Genomic DNA, 23444 nt, shown 5'->3' with positions numbered 1-23444 from the left:
CCCCCAGCATCCGTCCAAGTCAGGGGCGATTTCTGAGCGCATAGCCAGGAGTAACCCCTGAGCGTCAAATAGGTGTGGCCAAAAAAAAAAAAAAATGAATAGAAAGAAAATAAAAAAGAAAATGAAATCTTTGGGACCGGTGAGGTGGCGCTAGAGGTAAGGTGTCTGCCTCGCAAGCGCTAGCCAAGGAAGGACCGTGGTTCGATCCCCCAGAGTCCCATATGGTCCCCCCCAAGCCAGGGGCGATTTCTGAGCACTTAGCCAGGAGTAACCCCTGAGCATCAAACGGGTGTGGCCTGAAAAAAAATAAAGAAAAAAGAAAAGTAGGAGGCAGAGGGCCCAGAGAGATAGCACAGCGGCGTTTGCCTTGCAAGCAGCCGATTCAGGACCAAAGGTGGTTGGTTCGAATCCCGGTGTCCCATACGGTCCCCCGTGCCTGCCAGGAGCTATTTCTGAGCAAATAGCCAGGAGTAACCCCTGAGCACTGCTGGGTGTGGCCCAAAACCAAAACCAAAACCAAAAAAAGAAAAGAAAAATATATACAGTTTTGGGCCGGAGAGATAGCATGGAGGTAGAGCATTTGCCTTGCATGCAGAAGGACAGTGGTTCAAATCCCAGCATCCCATATGGTCCCCTGATCTTGCCAGTAGCTATTTCTGAGCATAGAACCAGGAGTAACCCCTGAGCGCTGCCAGGTGTGACCAAAAACCAAAAAAAAAAATAATAATAATAATAAAATAAGTATATACTGGTTTTTGTTTGTTTATTTATGGTTTTCTTGGGTCACACCCAGCAGTGCTCAGGGCTTACTCCTGACTCCACTCAGAAATTACTCCTGGCAGGCTCGGGGGATCATATGGGATGCCAGAATTCAAAACAATGACCTTCTGCATAAAAGGCAAACGCCTTACCTCCATGCTATCTCTCTGGTCCCAATACTGTTTTCTTTTATGTATAAAATTTTCATTCTTATGATCAAAAGAAACCCACTGATGTACTTTTACTGATTTCACCATCTTCTTTACTTCTTTTTTGTTTTTTGGGCCATACCCAACGCTTAGGAGTTATTCCTAGTTCTGCATTCAGGAATTACTCCTGTTATGCTCTGAGGACCAAATGGGAGGCAAAGGAATGAAACACGATCGATTGGCAAACGCCCTATCCCACTAAACTATTGCTCCCACCCCATTCACCATCTTCTGTTTTTGTTGTTGTTTTTTGGGCCAGACTCAGAAGAACTCAGAGGTTACGCCTGGCTATGCATTCAGAATCACTCCTGGCAGGCTCGGGGGACCATATGTGATGCCAAGGATAAATCCCAGATCTGCTGCATGCAAGGGAAATGCCCCACCACTGTGCTATTGCTTTGGCCCCACCATCTTATTTTCAAAGGATGATTATCAAGTAGCAAGTACTTTCCTATCAGTTATTCCAATTTAATTATTTTAACCCTGTGAGGCTTTCCATTTTCACAAGTGTGGAAAGAAAATTTAAGTAACTTACTCAAGACTGCATAAATTAGGAGATGTTCTACTTAAGAACTTACCCCCCTGGGGCCAGAGAGATAGCATGGAGGTAGGGTGTTTACCTCACATTCAGAAGGATGGTGGTTCGAATCCCGGCATCTCATATGGTCCCCCGAGCCTGCCATGGGCGACTTCTGAATGCAGAGCCAGAAGGAACTCCTGAGCACCTGAGCGCTCCCAGGTGTGACCCAAAAACAAAACAAAACAAAACAAAACAAAACAAAAAACAAAAAAAAAAAAAGAAAGAACTTATCCCCCCAATCAAAAAATGGGGAGAAGAAATGAACAGACACTTCCTCAAAGAAGAAATACAAATGTCCAAAAGACAATTGAAAATATGTTCCTGGGCCCGGAGAGATAGCACAGCGGCGTTTGCCTTGCAAGCAGCCGATCCAGGACCAAAGGTGGTTGGTTCGAATCCCGGTGTCCCATATGGTCCCCCGTGCCTGCCAGGAGCTATTCCTGAGCAGACAGCCAGGAGTAAGCCCTGAGCACCGCCGGGTGTGGCCCAAAAACCAAAAACCAAAAAAAAAAAAAAAAAAAAGAAAATATGTTCCACATCACTAATCATCAGGGAGATGCAAATCCAAACTACAATGAGGTACCATCTCACACCACAGAGACTGGCACACATCACAAAGAACAAGAACTGTCTGTGCTGGTAGGGATGTGGAGAGAAAGGAACTCTTAGTCACTGCTGGTGAGAATGCCATCTAGTCCAGCCTTTTTGGAAAACAATAGGGAAATTCCTCAAAAAACTGGAAATTGGGAGCTGGAGAGATAGCATGGAGGGAGGGCATTTGCCTTGCATGCAGAAGGATGGTGGTTCAAATCCTGGCATCCCATATGATCCCTCGAGCCTGCCAGGAGATTTCTGAGTGTAGAGCCAGGAGTAACTCCTGAGCACTGCTGGGTGTGACTCCCCAAAATAACCCCAAAAACAAAACAAAAACCCTGAAAATTGAGCTCCCATATGATCCAGCTATGCTGCTCCTAGGGATATATCCTAGGAACACAAAAATACAATTCAAAAATTCCTTCCTCAAACCTATATTCATTGCAGCACTATTTACAATAGCCAGACTCTGGAAATAACCAAGATGCCCTTCAACAGATGAATGGCTAAAGAAACTGTGGTACATATACACAATGGAATATTATGCAGCTGTCAGGAAAGATGAAGTCATGAAATTTTCCTATATGTGAATGTACATAGAATCTATTATTCTGAGTGAAATAAGTCAGAGGGAGAGAGATAGACATAGAATAATCCACTTATCTATGGGTTTTAAGAAAAATATAAGGGGCCGGGCGGTGGCGCTAAAGGTAAGGTGCCTGCCTTGCCTGCGCTAGCCTAGGACGGACCGCGGTTCGATCCCCCGGTGTCCCATATGGTCCCCCAAGCCAGGAGCAACTTCTGAGCACATAGCCAAGAGTAACCCCTAGGGGCCGGGCGGTGGCGCTGGAGGTAAGGTGCCTGCCTTGCCTGCGCTAGCCTAGGACGGACCGCGGTTCGATCCCCCGGCGTCCCATATGGTCCCCCAAGAAGCCAGGAGCAACTTCTGAGCGCATAGCCAGGAGTAACCCCTGAGCGTCACAGGGTGTGGCCCAAAAACCAAAAAAAAAAAAAAAAAAAAAAAAAAAAAAAGAGTAACCCCTGAGCATTACCGGGTGTGGCCCAAAAACCAAAAAAAAAAAAAAAAAAAGAAAAATATAAGACATTTTTGTAATAATTCTCAGAGACAATAGAGATGAAGGCTGGAAGGTCCAGCTCACAATATGAAGCTCAAAAGCTCTTTGTGCACTCACAAAGAGTGGTGAGTGCAGTTAGAGAAATAACTACACTGACAATTATCATAACAATGTGAATAAATGAGGGAACTAGAAAGCCTGTCTCAAATACAGGCAGGGGGTGGTGGGAAGGAGGGAGATTTGGGGCACTGATGAAGGTGGGTGCTCTTTATATGACTGAAACTTAACTACAATCATGTTTGTAATCAAGGTGCTTAAATAAAGATTAAAAAAGATTAAAAAAAAAAAAGAAAGAAAAAGAACTTATCCCCCCTTATCATAACCCTCCTCCCCAAAAGAAACCTTAATCCCATGTAGGTAAAGTACTTGTCACTGACATAGCTGACCCTGCGCTGATCACTGCCAGGAGTGATCCCTGAGCAAAAAGTCAGATAAGCCCTGAGTACCACTGGGTGCAGTCAAAAAACAAAAAACTAAAACAACTCATAAAAACAAAATCAAGGCCTAACCCAAGAAATAAGAACTGCTGTTACCTAGCATGGCAGAAAACCTGGCTTCCATGCCCACACTGAAATAAAAATAGATAAAAACTTAACCCAGGAGCCATAGAGATAGTACAGAGGTAGGGTGTTTGCCTTTCATGCAGAAGGATGATGGTTTGAATCCCGGCATCACATATGGTCCCCCTCCTGCCAGGAGCGATTTTTGAGCATAGAGCCAGAAGCAACCCTGAGCGCTGCTGGGTGTGACCCAAAAACAAAAAACTTAACCCATGGGCCAGAGTGATAGTACAGCAGATAGGGAGTTTGCCTTGTCAGTGAAGGATCCAGGTTCAATCCCCAGCATCCCATATGGTCTTCCAAGCCTGCCAGGAGTGATTTCTGAGTGCAGAGCCAGGAGTAACCTCTGAGCGCTGCCAGGTGTGACTCGCCGTCCTCCCCCCCCCCAAAAAAAAAAAAAAAAACTAAAAGAACTTAACCCATACCAGTGTGACTCCAAGATACATGTTCTATTCTTGTACCCAATATTGTATGTGTTCATGTGTGCATATTCATGTGTGTGCACAGAGAAGGTACGTACACATCTAATGTTTAGTGGATCAAATGGTGTTAGGGATCAAACCTGAGGCTTCTACAGCCTTTTCAGGGAGAGTAGGGAAATTTGGAGGCCAAACCAAGCAATGAACAAGGTCTACTTCTATTAAGTCAAGTGTCTTAAATTTTGTACTCTCTCCAGTCTGCTCTTCACTGACTTTTTCAAGTTTTCCTTCATTCTTTTTTTTTTGTTTGTTTTTTGGGCCACACCCGGCAGTGCTCAGGGGTTACTCCTGGCTGTCTGCTCAGAAATAGCTCCTGGCAGGCACGGGGGACCATATGGGACACCAGGATTCAAACCAACCACCTTAGGTCCTAGATCGGCTGCTTGCAAGGCAAACGGCGCTGTGCTATCTCTACGGGCCCGTTTTCCTTCATTCTTAAATTCTCTGGCTAAAATCAACTTACATTTTCTTCTGTTGTTCAATCTGCTTTTCTTTCTTCTCATAGTATTCCATAATCTTTAGTCTTTGGGTTTGTACCAGACGACCTTTCTCAATATTGAACTCTTCTTCTGCCTATCAGGGAATTATTTACAATTAATTAATTATACCAGATTTAATGATCGATTTTATTCAAGCAGTTGATGATATGTGGTACTTATGATCTCCTTATTCTTTTTTTTTTTTTTTTTTTTTTTTTTTGTTTTTGGGCCACACCTGGCGGTGCTCAGGGGTTACTCCTGGCCGTCTGCTCAGAAGTAGCTCCTGGCAGGCATGGGGGACCATATGGGACACCGGGATTCGAACCAACCACCTTTGGTCCTGGATTGGCTGCTTGCAAGGCAAACGCCGCTGTGCTATATCTCCGGGCCTGATCTCCTTATTCTATATCTAAAACAAAACATCTATTATGATTCATTTTCTCTTTTCTCTTTTTTTTTTTTTTTTTTTGGGGGGGGGGGTCATACTCAGAGATTCTCAGAAGTCGCTCCTGGCAGGCTTGGGGACCATCAGGGAATCCGAGATTCGAATGAACCTGGGTCTGTCCTGTGTTGGCAGCGTTCAAGGCAAAAGCCTTACTGCTGTGCTAACACTCTAGCCCCAGATTTTTTTTTTTATTTATTTATTTATTTTTTTGGTTTTTGGGCCACACCCGGCATGCTCAGGGGTTATTCCTGGCTGTCTGCTCAGAAATAGCTCCTGGCAGGCACGGGGGACCATATGGGACACCGGGATTCGAACCAACCACCTTTGGTCCTGGATCAGCTGCTTGCAAGGCAAACGCCACTGTGCTATCTCTCCAGGCCCAGATTATTTAATTTTTAACTTTGGGATCACTTTCAGTGATGCTCAAGGGACCATGGAAACCTGGGGACTGAACTTGGGTTTCATACAAACAAAGCTCGACCACTGAGCCACTTTCTGAGCCACAAATTAAGGCAACTTAATACAGAAAGCAAAAGGGGCCAGAGTGATAGCGTAGGGCATTTGCCTTGTATGCAGTCGGCCCAGGATGGGTTCGATCCTCTGCATCCTAATGGTCCCCCGAGTCTGCCAGGAGCAATTTCTTTTTTTTTTCTTTGATAATTTTAAGTTTATTTAAAGAAAATATATCACATAATTGTCATAGTTGACATAATACAGTTGTTTCCAGGTAAGTGGAATCAAAGTTATTTATAAAAGAACAGAAAGACAAAATAAAAAAAAAAAAAGGAAGAGAAGAAGGTTTAAAACATTAAAAAGTAGGGCCCAGAGATATAGCACAATGGCGTTTGCCTTGCAAGCAGCTGATCCAGGACCAAAGGTAGTTGGTTCGAATCCCGGTGTCCCACATGGTCCCCCGTGCCTGCCAGGAGCTATTTCTGAGCAGACAGCCAGGAGTAACCCCTGAGCACCACCAGGTGTGGCCCAAAAACCAAAAAAAAAAAAAGTAGGGGTTGGAGAGATAGCATGAAGGTAGAGCGTCTGCCTTGCATGCAGAAGGACTGTGGTTCAAATCCCAGCATCCCATATGGTTTTCTGAGTCTGCCAGGAGCGATTTCTGAGTGTAGAGCCAGGAGTAACCCCTGAGCACTGCCAGGTGTGACCCAAAAACAAAAAAAAGAAAAAGTACTGTAGCAAGAACATTTGTGAAAATTATTTAATCTCCAATTAAGTCTTCAAACAATTGAAGTTGGCCAAGAATTTAAAGCACTGATAGCACAACTTTTAGGGGCATGTTTTTAGCAGCCAGGTCTCCTGGAAGAAGGAAGATGAGGTTGCCAGGAGCAATTTCTGAGTGTAGAGCAGGGAGTAACCCCTGAGCACTGCCAGGTGTGACCAAAAAAAACAAAACAAATAAACAAAAACCCAGAAAGCAGGGGAGCTGGTGCGAAGCACAGCAGTAGGTCATTTGCCTTGCACCCAGGTAGGGCATTTGCCTTGCACCCAGGTTCAATTCCTGGCATCATATATGGTCCCTAAACCTGCCAGGAGCAATTTCTAAGCACAGAGCCAGGAGTAAATCAGTGAGTGCTGCTGGACATGGCCTCTCCCCACCAAAAAAACAAAACAGAAAGCAGGGCCGGATTGATAGCACACTGGGTAGGGCATTTGCCTTGCACACAGCCCTATCCAGGTTCAATCCTTGGCATTCAATATGGTACCCAGAGCCTTCCAGGAGATATTTCTGAGTACAGAGCCAGGAGTAAATCCTGAACCAGGTGTGGCCCCAAAACAAAGATAAACAAAAACCCAGAAAGCATTTCTCTGCTGAAATGTAAGTTCTCATTTGCCCCAGGGAGAAATAAGGAAAGAACACAAACAAGAACTTTTAAAGTCCTGTGGCCATCAACATAATATTTAACAATATCATTAGCCGTATATTAGTAGTAGGCAAACTAATCTTTCTGAAAATTCAAAGTTTCAGAGTGTTTAATTCCAGATACCTACACAGAGAATTTTCAGATTGTAGTAAGAAACAATGCAAATAAATTAGCATGTATTAATTTAAAAAGTAAAATAACAAAAAATTCTACTATAAGGACTTGTTCCCCAAACTGGTTAAATCAAACTGGGTTTAATCCCCAGTCTCTGCATATGGCATCAGAGTACCACTGGGTGAGGCCCCCAAACCAAAAAACCAAAAAGTAACTAAATAAAAAGAATGTTTAGAAAGAAAATTTTATTTGTAACTTTCCACTCATATTCCATATACTGAACTATTAATGATTTACCTAATTATCATATGTCCTTGAGTTATAAGCCAAATTTTTCTAACACAAAATCTGTGCCGAAAAACCCGAACCCGGTTTATATTCAGTCATACAGGTTATTTGATTTGGTGTACGCGTGCACCGAATCAAATGCATGTAGTCTCCAGTCATCTTCTGCCGTCTGTCTGCTGGAGGGGCGGTGCTTCAGCTCACTCCGTAAGTTGTGGCTGAGCTGAAGAGATAGGCGGCTGAACTGAACTGGATGCCACTCAACTATTTAACCCATAATAAATACTCTTAAGATCTCATAAATCTTTGGCCTTTTACTATTTTTTTTTTTTTTTTTTTTTGGTTTTTGGGCCACACCCGTTTGACGCTCAGGGGTTACTCCTGGCTATGTGCTCAGAAATCGCCCCTGGCTTGGGTGGACCATATGGGACGCCGGGGGATCGAACCGAGGTCCTTCCTTGGCTAGCGCTTGCAAGGCAGACAACCTTACCTCCAGCGCCACCTACCCAGCCCCCGCCTTTTACTATTTAACCCCACAATATTCTATGCTTTGTACGAGACCGACAGCAGTGATGGTGATATCTGCGACTCAGTGACGATGACAATGTCTATGCCGATACCCTCACATCAAATACAGCTGAAGCTCTGTTTGGACATACAGATGAGGAGGAGGAGGAATCCAGTTTTGAAGGATTTTAACTTTTGTGTTTTAGCTTGATTACCTGCTAAGCTATGGTTTCCTGCACTTAATTTAAAGTTTTAAAATTATTGTTCTACTTTACAGTATTTCTTTAGCAATACATACTGAAAAACGTTTAATCTACTGATTCCTCAATTATTGTAATTGTTTTGGGTATATATTTTTATTTTTGAAATTTATCAGTGGCTGCTACATTTTCCACCTAGGCTTATACTCCAGAGCATACGGTATGTTAAAAACTTTACTAAATGAGTTGAAGTAGGATGCCAATCTTGCACATTGTAAACCCATGTTCTACACCTGGCATTCCATATATTCTTCTGAGCCTGCCAGGAGTGATACCTCAATACAGAGCTAGGAGTAAGCACCAAAACAAACAAACAAACAAAATAAATAAATAAAATATAATACTTTTTTATAATCAATTACTTTTGTTTTGTTTTGTTTCATTTTGTTTTGGGGCCACACCTGTCGGTGCTCAGGGGTTACTCCTGGCTATCTGCTCAGAAATAGCTCCTGGGTAGGCTGCTTGCAAGGCAAACATTGCTGTGCTGTCTCTCTGGCCGCAATCAATTACTTTTTAATGAAAGAAAAGAGCTAGAGATACAATACAAGCAGTAAAGCACTTGCATTCAAATTCCAGAAATCATATCTGGCCCCGAGTGTAAAGCCAAGAATAGCCCATCATACCTCCATAACTAAATAAATACTATATGAAATTTGTTGGGTTTTTTTTTTTGGGGGGGGAGTCACCAGTTTGATGATCAGGGGTTACTCCTGGCTATGAGCTCAGAAATCGCCCCTGGCTTGGGGGACCATATAGGATGCCGGAGGATCGAACCGCAGTCCGTCCTAGGCTAGCGCTTGCAAGGCAGATGCTTTACCTCTACCGACCACCTCTCTGGCCCCTGAAATTTTGATAATGTCTTAGAAGTCCAGAAAACATAATCTCACCTTTGCATCTATTTCTTCTGCTTTCTCATTAGCTTCTTGTTCAATGAAAGCCATCATATGCTTTATCTAAGAAAAAAAGAAAAGATTCTCTCATTTTTTGGAAATGACAAATAGGGAAAATACGGATACTGGTATGGAATCAATCAAATCAAACTTTTACTGACTGCAAACTTTTAATTTTACTGCATATCATGACTCATACACTATCTTGAATCATATAATTTCCATTTTAAGAACTCTCTAATTAAGCAGACCAGTTACATAGGTAAATAGAATTTAGGCTATCATTAACAGTACTGTAAACCACAGGACCTCAAATAAAATGAAACTGGGAAAAAAAAAATAAAAATAAAAAATCATCGGACCGGGAAGGTGGCGCTAGAGGTAAGGTGTCTGCCTTGCAAGCACTAGCTTAGGATGGACCGTGGCGTCCCATATGGTCCCCCCAAGCTAGGAGCGATTTTTGAGCGCATAGCCAGGAGTAATCCCTGAGCGTCAAACGGGTGTGGCCCCCCCCCAAAAAAAAAACAAACCAAAAAAATGAAATAAAATAAAATGACACTGGGGCTGGAGAGACAGCACAGCGGTAGAGCATTTGGCTTGCAAGCAGCTGACTTGGACGACTCAGATCTACGGTGGCTCGAATCCCGGCATCCCATATGGTACCCCCTGAGCTGGCTAGTAGTGAATTCTGAGCGCAGAGCCAGGAGTTATCCCTGAGCCGCCTCCAGGTGTGACCCAAAAATCAAAAATAAATAGGGGCTGGAGAAATAGCATGGAGGTAAGGCGTTTGCCTTTCATGCAGAAGGTCATCGGTTCGAATCCCCGCGTCCCCACATGGTCCACCCCCCCATCCCACCCCCCCCCCCCCCCCCCCCCCCCGTGCCTGCCAGGAGCAATTTCTGAGCATGGAGCCAGGAATAACCCCTGAGCACTGCCGGGTGTGACCCAAAAATCACCCAAAAAAAAATTATATAAATAAATAAATAAATAAATAAATAAATAAATAAATAAATAAATAAATAAAAAAAACTGGAACCAAAGAACTTAGGGTCTATGAGGATGGAAAAAGGGAAATAGATCCTCTGATTACATCCCACTTTAAACTAACCCCTTTCTCTTTAAAAAGTTATCTTACTCTTTCTAATTTCCTGTCTCCTACTTTCAACAAACTTCAGTATGACTTCTAGCCCCTCCACTGAAATAACTTATAAAATGACAACAATGTCCCTTGTCCTCAAATACTGGCTTTATCTTACTTGGTCAATTAGCATCTCTTGATAAGAAAATTCCCTTCCTGGTGCAGGAGGGATAGTGCCAGCAGTATGGCATTTGCCTAGTACTGGACCTGACCCAGGATGGACTTGCATTAGATCCCCAGGGTCCCATATGGTCCCCCAAGCCAGGAGTAATTTCTGAGCACATAGCCAGGAGTAATCCCTGAGTCACCAGGTGTGGTCCAAAAACTAAAAAAAAAAAAAAAAAAAGAGAGAGAGAGAGAGAGAAAAAAAATTCCCTTTCTAAACAATCTGTTCCCTTTGCTCCTCTGCCTCCTTGACACTTTTCTTTTATTTTATTTTTTTAATATATCTTACTCAGGGGGCTGAAATGATAACACAGTAGATAGGCCATTTGCCTTTCACATACCCTACCCAGATTTGATCCCTGACATTCCATATGATCCTCCAAGCCTGTCAGGAGCAATTTCTTTTCTTTTTCCTTTTTTTTTTTTTTTTTTTTTTGTTTTTGAATCACACCTGGCAGCGCTCAGAGTTAACTCCTGGCTCTACACTCAGAAATTGCTCCTGGCAGGCTTGGGGGACTGTATGGGATAACGTCCTTCTGCGTGCAAAGCAAACGCCCTACCTTCCATGCTATTTCTCCGTCCCTCCCACCTTCTTTCTTGACCTTTTTTTATTTTATTTTTATTTTTCACAGCATTATTTATGGTACACAGTGACAACGAATTTCTTCTTGACCTTTTATTTTGAGATGTAGGGCAAGTGGCTAGTGTTATGGTATTCAGGGACCCAAGGCCACTCCAGATGGTGCTCAAGAACCCCCAGGGCAAGAATGGGTGGTGCCGGGGGTTCAAAACCAGCACACTTGAAACATGCTTTCACTGAAGCCACATTCCCTGTGGAAAGAACCTATCTCTATCTAGAGTGCTAGCACTACATCCCTGACTTTTTGTTTGTTTGCTTTTGGGCCACACCCTGTGGCACTCAGGGGTTACTTCTGGCTTCTGTACTTAAAAATTACCTCCTTCGGGGCCGGAGAGATAGCATGGAGGTAAAGCGTTTTGCCTTTCATGCAGGAGGTCATCAGTTTGAATCCTGGCATCCCATATGGTCCACAGTGCCTGCCAGGAGCAATTTCTGAGCCTGGAGCCAGGAATAACCCCTGAGCACTGCCAGGTGTGACCCAAAACCCACCAAAAAAAAAAATTTACTCCTTCCAGGGCGGAGAGATAGCATGGAGGTAGAGAGTTTTGCCTTGCATGAACAAGGATGGTAGTTCGAATCTCAGCATCCAATATGGTCCCCTGAGCCTGCCAGGAGCGATTTCTGAGCATAGAGCCAGGAGTAACCCCTGAGCACTGTTAGGTGTGACCCCCAAAACCAAAAACAAACAAACAAAAAAAATTACTCCTTCCTTGCAATAGTGTATTAATGACTTTATTGGTGATACAACAATTTTCACAAATAATAACTACTAATGAACTCTCTCCCTTTCTTTTTTAATTTATTTTTAATTTTCTATTCTCTATTTCTTAATAACTGTGTTTTCTGTCATCCTGAAATAAATGTATTATGATCAGTTATGTCAACTATGTGATACTTTTTTTTTTTTTTTTTTTTTTGGTTTTTGGGCCACAACCGGCAGTGCTCAGGGGTTACTCCTGGCTGTCTGCTCAGAAATAGCTCCTGGCAGGCACGGGGGACCATATGGGACACCGGGATTCGAACCAGCCACCTTTGGTCCTGGATCGGCCTGCTTGCAAGGCAAACACCACTGTGCTATCTCTCTGGGCCCGTTATACATTTTCTTTAAATAAATTTAAAAAATTAAAAAGTAGGGTCCCCCGTGCCCTGCCAGGAGCTATTTCTGAGCAGACAGCCAGGAGTAACCCCCTGAGCACTGCCGGGTGTGGTCCCAAAAACCAAAAAAAAAAATTTAAAAAGTATAGGGGCTGGAGCGGTGGCACTAGAGGTAAGATATTTGCTTGCAAGCACTAGCCTCAGAAGGACGTGGTTTGATCCCCCCAACATCCATATGGTTCCCCCAAGCCAGAAGTGATTTCTGAGCACATAGCCAGGAGTAACCCAAGTGTCAATGGGTGTGGCCCAAAACAACAACAACAAAACCAAAACAAACAAACAAAATTAAAAAATAATAATAACTACACTGACAAACAACTACCATGAAAATGGTAGTGAGTGCTCTCACTCAGAATGCCTGTCTTGAATATAGGGAAGGGGGTAGGGAAGAGGGAGATGGAAGGCATTGGTGGTGGGAACGTGGCACTGGTGAAGGGGCTGTTCTTTTTTTTTTTTTTTTTTTTTTGTGGTTTTTGGGTCACACCCGGCAGTGCTCAGGGGTTACTCCTGGCTCCAAGCCTCAGAAATTGCTCCTGGCAGGCACGGGGGGACCATATGGGACGCTGGGATTTGAAACCGATGACCTCTTGCATGAAAGGCAAACGCCTTACCTCCATGCTAACTCTCCAGCCCCAGGGGCTGTTCTTTTTTATATATATAACTGACACCCAATTACAAACATGCTTGTAATCATGGTGCTTAAATTAAGATATTTAAAAAAAAATTTCTCCTGGCAGGCTCTGGGGACCACTATATGAGATGCAGGAGACTGAACACAGGTCAGCCAAGTTATAAGGTAAAGCCCCTACCCATTGTGCTATCACTATGATCCCAACTTGAGTTTCTGTAATGTTCATTTTCCCATCAACACCAAGTCTAGACAATTTTCTGTTCTAATATTTATTTCTTTTTTTGGCTTTGGGGGTCACACCCAGCGGCGCTCAGGGGTCACTCCTGGCTCTATGCTCAGAAATCGCTCCTAGCATGCTTGGGGGACCATATGGAATGCCGTGGATCAAACCACCATCTGTCCTGGATCAGCTGCGTGCAAGGCAAACGCCCTATCGCTGTGCTATCTCTTGGCCCCCAAAAAGTTAAAGTTTTTATTTAAGTTTTTGGGTCCATTGCTGGCAGTGCTCAGGCTTACTCCTGGGTCAGCCTTGGGCAGGGCAAATGCCCTACCTACCCCTAGTATCACTCCAGCCTCAAACATAAAGTTTTTTTTCTGTTTTTGTTTTGTTTGGTTTTGGTTTTTGGTTTTTGGGTTTTTGGGTCACACCCGGCGGTGCTCAGGGGATACTCCTGGCTGCCTGCTCAGAAATAGCTCCTGGCAGGCCGGGGGACCATATGGGACACCGGGATTCGAACCAACCACTTTGGTCCTGGATGGCTGCTTGCAAGGCAAACACTGCTGTGCTATCTCTCCGGGCCCTGTTTTGTTTTGTTTTTGTTTTTGAGTCACACCTGGCAGCACTCAGAGGTTCCTCCAGGCTCTACACTCAGAAATCACTCCTGGCAGGCTCGGGGGACCGGGATTTGAACCACAGACCTTCTGCATGCTATCTCTCAGGCCCCAAACATAAGGTTTTTGTTTTGGTTGTTAATAGGGCCAGAACAATAATACAGTGAGGGACCTGAGCAATAGCACAGGGGTAAGGAGTTTGCCTTGCATGCAGCCAACAATCGATGGATCCCAGTTAAATTCCCGGCATCTATATGGTCCCCAGAGCCTGCCAGGAATGATTTCTGAGCAGAGCCAGGAGTAACCCCTGAGCATCAACAAACAAAATAAAACAAAACAAAAACAATAGTACATGATTAGTGCACTTGCCTTGCAAATGGCAAAAATGGGTTTGACCCTGAGCACTTCCAGATGTGGCCCCCCCAAAAAAAGAATTTTTTTATTTTTTAGTTTTTGGGGCCACACCCCAGCGGTGCTCAGGGGTTACTCTGGCTGTCTGCTCAGAAATAGCTCCTGGCAGGCACGGGGGACCATATGGGATACCGGGATTCGAACCAACCACCTTTGGTCCTGGATCGTCTGCTTGCTAAGGCAAACGCCGCTGTGCTATCTCTCCGGGCCCCCAAAAAAGAATTTTTGTTTGTTTTTTTGTTTTTTGTGCCACACCGGCGTTGCTCGGGCGGTTACTCCTGGCTGTCTGCTCAGAAATAGCTCCTGGCAGGGCACGGGGGACCATATGGGGACACCGGGATTCGAACCAACCACCTTTGGTCCTGGATCGGCTGTCTGCAAGGCAAACACCGCCTGTGCTATCTCTCCCGGGCCCCAAAAAGAACTTTTTTAACAATAGACATTAAGAATACAAGGGGCCAGGAGAGATAGCAAACAGTGGTGTTTGCCTTGCAAGCAGTCCGATCCAGGACAAAGGTGGTTGGTTCAAATCCCAGTGTCCCTTATGGTCCCCCAGTGCCTGCCAGGAGCTATTTCTGAGCAGACAGCCAGGAGTAACCACTGAGCACTGACGGGTGTGTGGCCCCCCCCCCAAAAAAAAAAAAAAAAAAAAGAATACAACGTGGGGTCTAAGGAGATATCTTTTTTTTTTGGGGGGGGGTTGGGTTTTGGGTCATACCTGGCAGCGCTCAGGGTTACTCCTGGCTCTATGCTCAGAAATTGCTCCTGGCAAGCTCAGGGAACCATATGGGATGCCAGGATTCGAATCACCATCCTTCTGCATGCAAGGCAAATGCTTTACCTCCATGCTAACTCTCTGGCCCCCCAAGGAGATATTTTAACGTGCTGAACCACACACCTGGCATGTAGAGGCCTCAGATTTGATTTCCAGCACTGCATGATCATGATACTCCAAACATCAAGGAGCAGCCCTGGTGGCCCCCAGTGCTGTGGGCCTAAGTACAGAACTTTGCTTAGGGGCACCATGGCATTGTCCATAAGGCCCCTGAGCATAGAAACAAAGATTACAACTGGGTCTTCACGATAGTACAGCAGTACTTGCAATTGGCTAGCCTGGGATAGACCCGGGTCCGATTCCTGGCATCCCATATGGTCCCCCTGAGTCTGTCAGGAGCAATATCTGAGCACAGAATCAGGAGTAACCCTCTGAGCGCCGCCAGGTGTGGCGAAACCCGCCACCTCAAAAAAAAACCTATCTATCTAAATATCTTAAGATACCTAAATATCTCAGACAACATATCACTCTTCAGGAGCTAAAGTACTTAATGCTAATGTATAATCACATTATACAGGAAGATTTCTCAGAGGGCTGGAGCACAGGCTTTCCATAGGAGAATCTTGGGTTCCATCTTGGGCACATAATGGTCCTCTACACACCAGTGTGAGTGGCCCCAAGCACTGTATGCATACATACATGGTGTGTGCATGCCAGAAAGTGTGATCACCAAAAGAACAGTGGGAGTAGCCCAAATCAGTTTGAAACCACTGAATTCAGGCTGAATTTTACGTTTATCATAAACTACATACAGTAAATTAAACAGGTGTTTATAAATGCTACAAGCCATTCTGGTCTCTACTAGAGAACCCTGATTCAAACCTGCTTTTAGCTACTTTATCACTAACAGGAGACACTTTTGCTACCAGATTTGACTAGATGATACAGCCTGGAGAAAAAAAGCACTAAGTTTATCCCTGGTTAAGAAAACCGGTTTACTGTCAACAACAATCTTTAGGAATTCCAAGAACAGTAAACCCCTTAAGGGCAGTTATTCTAACTAAGGCAGAAAAATCTGGCCTTTAAAAAGTATTTCTCTTCCAGCTAACCAGTAGTTATTTTATCCCTTATTTACTTTGATGAAATAGTCACTATATGTAGCATATGAAAAAGTTTCCATAAGATGATTCTTGGAATTGTATATAAAAGTGTTTCCTTAGGATTGTTCTCTGACTTTTGCCCCACCTAACCCTTCCAGGTGGGGCGCTGTGGAGTTGGGAATAAATAGCTTGAGGAACAGGAGTGAGGGGTCCTTCTGTGAAAAGCTGCTGGCTGCAGGAGGATTCTCTGGCTCTCCTTGCCCGATCTTTTAAACCCTATCGTTCTTGTCTGTGTGGATTATTATTTGCTGCGGATAAATATTACCAAGGTCTTCCCCCGAAAAGGGGACAAGGGGATGGGAAGTAATTTCTCATTCTGGGAACTGTTCTTGGATTCACAAATACCCAGCAAAGTTAACAGCGAAGAAACATTGCAACTATACAATATAGAATTGGAGAGATGGATTAAAGGTCTGGAGTGAAAACTTTGTTTGCAATTGGGATCCCTGGGTTTAAGCCCTAGCATTGGCAGGAGTACACCCCACCATGATACCAGATAACAGCCATACTGGCCATATGTTTCTCAAAAACAAATAGATATATATTTTAATAGAAGGATTCATTAAGCACCTATTATGAGGTAAAAGATAATATAGAGGTTTTGTGTTTGTCTTGCATACAGCTGACCCTGGCTCAATCACTGGTACCATATATGGTTCCTAGGCATAGCTAGGACTCACCCCCCCTAAGCATTTCTGGGTATGGAACCCAAAATCAAAAAATAAACACCTACTTCAATTGCCCTAGGTGTTGCTGAGAATAGTTAACAAAGCATACTGTTGGTTTTTTTTTTTTTTTTTTTTTTTGGTTTTTGGTTTTTGGGCCACACCCAGCAGTGCTCAGGGGTTACTCCTGGCTGTCTGCTCAGAAATAGCTCCTGGCAGGCACGGGGGACCATATGGGACACCGGGATTCGAACCAACCACCTTTGATCCTGGATCAGCTGCTTGCAAGGCAAACGCTGCTGTGCTATCTCTCCGGGCCCTAAAGCATACTGTTTTACAAACACTTTTACATATATAATTTATTTAATACATTTTGGATTTAGAGGGCCAGAGAGATAACGCAGCAGTTGGGTGTTGGGTGTTGGCCTTGCATGCCGCAGACCCAGGACAGACTTGGGTTTGATCCCTAGCATCCCATATGGTTCCCTGAGCCTACCAGGAGTGATTTCTGAGCACAGAGCAATGAGTAACCCCTGAGCATTGCTGGGTGTGGCCCAAAAACCAAAAAATAATTTTTTTTGGATTTAGGGCCATACCCAGCAGTGCTCAGGGATTAATCCTGTGCTTAGGTGCTGGGACTATTTAATGCTGGAAATCAATCCCAAATAAACTCATGAGAAGACAACATCTTTACCTTCTTTAGTTCCAGCAAATATGTTTGGAAAAAAAAAATATATATATATATATATTGGGTTTTTTTTTGGTTTTTGGGTCACACCCGGTAGCGTTCAGGGGTTACTCCTGGCTCTACACTCAGAAATGGCTCCTGGCAGGCACGGGGGACCATATGGAATGCCGGGATTTGAACCATGGTTCTTCTGCATGCAAGGCAAATGTCCTACCTCCATGCTATCTCTCCGGCCCAAATGTGTATTATTTAAAATCCATTATTCTGGGGCCTGAGCAATAGTACAGCCGGTAAGGCCTTGCATGCAGCTGACCCCAGTATCCCATATGGTCCCCTGGGTCTGCCAGGAGTGATTCCTGAGTACAGAAGCAGGATTAATGCCTAAACTCCGCTGGGTGTGATAAAAAAAAAAAAAATTCACTGTTCTGGAAACAGAGAAGGATCAATGATCTAAAAACCAAGACAAAACTACCTTCATTCTCATTAATATTGAGAGACAATAGAGCAAAGAGCTTAGAGAACTAGTTCGTGATAGGAAACTTGCCACAAATAGCAGGGAGGACAGTTAGGGCAGAAAGGGACCACTATGACAATTGGAAATGATCACTTGGGCAAGAACTAGATGCTGGGGGCCAGGCGGTGGCACTAGAGGTAAGGTACCTGCCTTGCCTGCGCTAGCCTAGAACGGACCGAGGTTCGATCCTCTGTCATCCCATATGGTCCCCCAAGCCAGGAGCGACTTCTGAGCCCATAGCCAGGAGTAACCCCTGAGCGTCACCGGGTGTGGCCCAAAAACAAAAACAAAAACAAAAAAAAAAAAAAGAGATGCTGGGGGCCAGCATTGCATATGGCTAAGCTGGGTTCGATCCCCTGGATCCTATATGGTCCCCAGAACCTGCCAGCAGTGATTTCTTTTTTTTTTTTTTTTTTTCTTTTTGGTTTTTGGGCCACACCTGGCAGTGCTCAGGGGTTACTCCTGGCTATCTGCTCAGAAATAGCTCCTGGCAGGCACGGGGGACCATGTGGGACTCTGGGATTCAAACCAACCACCTTAGGTCCTGGATCTTCTGCTTGCAAGGCAAACACAGCTGTGCTATCTCTCCGGCCCCCAGGAGTGATTTCTTTTTTTTTTTTTTTTTTTTTTTTTTTTTTTTTTTTTTGGTTTTTTTGGGCCACACCCGTTTGACGCTCAGGGGTTACTCCTGGCTATGTGCTCAGAAATCGCCCCTGGCTTGGGGGGACCATATGGGACGCCGGGGGATCGAACCGCGGTCCTTCCTTGGCTAGCGCTTGCAAGGCAGACACCTTACCTCCAGCGCCACCTTCCCAGCCCCCAGGAGTGATTTCTGAGTGCAGTCAGGAGTAATCCCTGAGGGGCACTGTGTGTAGCCCAAAAACTAAACAAAAAAGAACTAAATGCTGAAAGGAGGTAAAGAGATATGCATGATACCCCTTCAGTAACAATATTGCAAGCAACATTGTCTAAAAGGGAGAGAGGAAGAGGGGAGGGGGGAAAAAGGGAGAGAAGGAAGAAGGGCAGGGAGGGGAAGGCAGGAGGGAAACTGGGACATTGGTGGCATGAAATGTACACTAGTGAAGGGTGTTGTACATTGTATAATTAAAACTCAATTATTAACAACTTTGCAATTGTGGGGGAAAATTCAACTGCAGGGAGTGGGCAACCTTCCTATCCTATGTACTTCCACTTATGTTTAGCACAAGAATTCTTAGGCTAAAAATAAAAGGTCTTTAAGATAATGGAAACATCCATGGATAAAAAACAACATATTACTAATTTAAGAAAATTAACAAACTGTAGAATGTGCTTTAGTCAGAGAATTTTCCAAGAACTTAAAAGAGAAGTAGACTTAGTTCTGTAAACTGGTGTTTCTCAACCTTCTTCCAATTGTGTCCTCCTGACCTGTTTCCTTCCACTGGCCATCATCCTACTGTTTTGCCCCCTAATTCTGTGCTGTACCTCTTCCTTTATGATTTTCTCCTATGGCCCCTTTGGAATATCCTGGGGGGAGGGGGATGTGTTCTACCCTGGGCCATAGAAGCCCTGTTCTAAAATACTCAGAATAAATTCTGAAAAATCCTGTTGATGCCAAGACTATTAAACACAAGTCCTCCGTTTGATAATGTTTATTTGCAGGACAAACTAATTTTTCAGTTCCGTATTTCTGCTGAGAAAATTGTACGTAACATTCCTAGACCCTCCCTACCCATCTAGACACACACACAACCTATTTTCCAATACACACACACACTTGCAAAATTGCCCTGAATCATGACTGCCAAATATTTTTTTTCTTTTTTTGTTTTTTGGGTTACACTCAGCGGCACTCAGGGGTTACTCCTAGCTATGCGCTCAGAAGTTACTCCTGGCAGGCTCGGGGGACCACTGCTCTCTCTCTGATTTGGGGCCACACCCGGTGACACTCAGGGGTTAAGTTACTCCTGGCTATGCGCTCAAGGGATACACCGGGGGATTGAACCGTGGTCCATCCTAGGCTAGCGCGTGTAAGGCAGACGTCTTACTGTTTGCGCCACCGCTCCGGCCCCTATAGCACTCCTCTCTGACTGCATACCCTCTCCTTTGCAGCACTCTGCCCTGAAGTTGTCCAGTGTCTTTCCTTTGGAAATCTTCTTTACTTTTGGCCTTGCTCTTTCTCTCTGGAGAATCTCACATTCTCCTTAGAAGTATCCCACAATAAACATGTCTACTTCAATAAATAAACAAATGAACGGATGTTAACTAACAGAAAACTTAGAATTCAGAGGCTGCTTCTCCCATGAAGACTAACATCCTCTCAAAAATAAAACGGAAGGGTCAGACAGATAGCACGGTGGTAGGGCATTTGCCTTGCACGCAGCCAATCCAGGACGGACAGTGGTTCGAATCCCGGCATCCCAAAGGGTCCCCTGAGCCTACCAGGAGCGATTTCTGAGCGCAGAGCCAGGAGTAAGTTACCCTGAGTGCTGCCGGTGTGACCCAAAAACAAAAACAAAACAGTGCTCTCCCTTTACCATTCTTTCACTATATTGAAAAATTTCAGGAATGAAAGTCAAGTGAAGGACCGGAGTGATAGCATGGAGACAGGGCGTTTGCCTCGCGTACAGAAGGAAGGTGGTTCGAATCCCGAGCCTGCCAGGGGCGATTTCTGAGCGGAGAGCTTGGAGTAACCCCAAAACCCCAAAAAATGTGCAAAGCTTATTGCTGGAGCCAAATGTTGATATCCTGAAAGGAGTCTCTTCGTTTTGGATTCTTGTTTTGTTTTGTTTTGTCTCGGGGGTCGTTTCGTGCTGGGAATCGAATCGTCACACAAACGAGTGAGTGCGTGAATTTAACACTGCGGGGGGGGGGGATCCTATTTCCAGCTTTCTTCCCACACCACCCAGATCAAATGCTCTGAGAAGCGGGCCGTCGAGGTAGGCCGGAGCCTGAGGACAGGCATGGAGGGGTCGGGCGCCATCGGCTTCGGAACGCGCAGGACCCGAGCAGCGATCACGGGAGCTGGAGGACCGCGGCGCAACGATCTCCTTCCCCACCCACGCAGCTCCTTCCCCACACGCTCAGGGCCCGAGTGCGACGAAGTCCACGGAGGCAGCGCCGGCCTCGCGGCCTCCCCAGGCAGGCAGCTCCCCAGCCGGGCCTGCTGCAACTGGGCAGAACCAACCGGGCAGAGCTAGCCCGGCGGGGGCACCCCGGCCCCGCGACCCCACCCCAGCCCCCGCACCTGCTTCTGCACGTCGGCGTCGCTGAGAGCCATGGCGAAGGCCTGGGGGGCGAGGAGGCCACACACGGGCTCGAGTCGGGTCCGAAGAAGCCGCGGCGGAGTGCAGAAGGACAGAGAGACAGACGCGCGAGCCCAGCGCCTCCGCCTCCGAGCTCCGCTTCCGGTTTCTGACAGGTGATCGCGGACCCCGCCCCGGGCGCGCCTTCTCGACCAATGGGAAGCCGGCTGCCCGCGCCGCAACCCGGAAGTCCCGCTCTCGCCCCGCCCACCGAGCTGGGCGCCGGACTGATTGACAGACTGGGCTGGGCCTTGTCAGCGCGTGAGCTTTGGTGGCGCGTGACTCTAGGTTCCACACTGGAACTTCGGGGTCGCTGGTGGGCTGACTTGTAGGAACTAGATAGAGCCTTAGAACCAGAGTTGAAATGTTTTATTGGTACCAAGCGGGAAAGCATTGTTTTTATTAGCTTTAATCAGCAATACTATATCTATTTTTTTCCTGTTTGTTTTTGGGCCATATATTTCACCCCCACCCCCATAGCTCAGTGCTCTGCTCTCTGCAATTTACTCCTGGCAGGGCTCCGAGGACCTTATGGGGTACCGGGGATCCTTAATTTTACCTGTTGTACTAATGCTTTGACCCCCATCTCCAGCATTTCTTTTTTTTTTCCTCTGAAGCGTTAGAGAAAATTTTTTTTTATTTTTAAAAAAAAATTTTAACTGAACCCCAACTACAGACATGTTTGTAATCATGGTGCTTAAACAAAGACACTATTATAAGAAAAGAAATTAAAAATGAATCTTCAGGGCCCGGAGAAATAGTACAGCGGTGTTTGCCTTGCAAACAGCCGATCCAGGACCTAAGGTGGTTGGTTCGAATCCCGGTGTCCCATATGGTCCCCCGTGCCTGCCAGGAGCTATTTCTGAGCAGACATTCAGGAGTCACCCCTGAGCACCGCCGGGAGTGGCCCAAAAACCAAAAACCAAAAAAAAAAAAAAAAAAAAAAAGAATCTTCAGTCCATTTTGTCCTCTCTTCTTTTCCTTCTTTCTCTTCCTCTTCTTCCTCCTCCTCTTCTTTTTCTTTCTCCTCCTCTTCTTCATTTTCTTCTTCCTCATCTTCCCCCTCTTCCTCTTTTCTTGTCTTTTTCTTCCTTTCTTTTCCTTCTTCTTTTGGTTTTTTGGCCACACAGGTGATGCTTAGGGATTACTCCTAGCTATGCACTCAGAAATCGCTCCTGGTTTGGGAGACCATATGGGACGCCAGGGATTGAACCTAGGTCCGTCCTGGGTCAGCCATGTGCAAGACAAACACCCTACCACTGTGCTATCTCTCCTGCTCCTCCAACATGTCTTATAATCAACCATTACTAATATAGTAAATAATGTCTGGCTTATTTAAATTTTCTAATGTATGATCATTTATAGAAAACAATACACTTATTTTTATGATTTATTATTAAATATATTATGTGGGATTCAAGAGATAGTACAGGGGTACTTGTTATAATTTAGCAGGGTTTTCATTGCTAGCACGAATATGGTCGGAGTACTGAAGGGGTCACTCCCTTTTGAAACAGAGAGATTGTGCATTGGATACGTTCTTGGCTTTCATGCAGGCCACTCAAGTTCAATTCCCTGAATCCCATATGGTCCCCAGAGCCCACCAGTAATTTATGAGCATAGAACCAGTAGTAACTTCTGAGCACATAAAAAAAAAAAGAGAGAGAGAGAGAGATAGCATGAGGTAGGGCATTTGCCTTGATTGCAGAAGGATGGGTGGTTTGAATCCCGGCATCCCATATGGTCCCCTGAGCCTGCTGGGAGCGATTTCTGAGAGTAGAGCCAGGAGTATCCCCTGAACTCTGCGAGGTGTGACCCAAAAACCAAAAACAAACAAACAAAAAAACAACTCTTGAGCAGTCAAGTGAGGCCCCAAAACAAAACAAACAAACAAACAAAAAACCACTAACATAATGGTGTCCCTCAAACATGGAGTAAAAACATAGCTCTAGAGGTTTCCAAGCACCATCAGGATATTCTAGATAATATAAATGAAGTTTTAAAAATACAGAAAAATTATGAGTAAAATGTACAGAACTGGGAGCCGGAGAGGTAGCTCAGCGGTAGTGCGTTTGCCTTGCATGCAGAATGTCTGTGGTTCAAATCCCGGCATCTCATATGGTCCCCCAAACCTGCCAGGGGTGATTTCTGAGTGTAGAGCCAGGAGTAACTCCTGAGCTCTGCCGGGTGTGACCCAAAAAACAAAAACAAAT

The 23444-nt window shown here is 45.0% G+C and overlaps 1 protein-coding gene across 1 annotated transcript in view; it reads right to left on the bottom strand.

Moving 5' to 3' along the window:
- The window catches only part of ATP6V1E1 (ATPase H+ transporting V1 subunit E1), a 32645-nt gene extending 11314 nt beyond the window's left edge, over positions 1–21331 (bottom strand). The window contains 3 exon segments of the mRNA XM_049782957.1: positions 4781–4890; positions 9172–9237; positions 21174–21331. Of these exon segments, the coding sequence (XP_049638914.1) occupies positions 4781–4890; positions 9172–9237; positions 21174–21206 (209 nt within the window). The 5' untranslated portion in view covers positions 21207–21331.
- Between the last annotated feature and the right edge of the window lie 2113 nt (positions 21332–23444).

The sequence above is a fragment of the Suncus etruscus genome, chromosome 11 (genome assembly GCF_024139225.1).
Source record: "Suncus etruscus isolate mSunEtr1 chromosome 11, mSunEtr1.pri.cur, whole genome shotgun sequence".
NCBI classification, from domain to species: domain Eukaryota; kingdom Metazoa; phylum Chordata; class Mammalia; order Eulipotyphla; family Soricidae; genus Suncus; species Suncus etruscus.
This window is presented reverse-complemented; position numbering and strand designations above follow the sequence as displayed.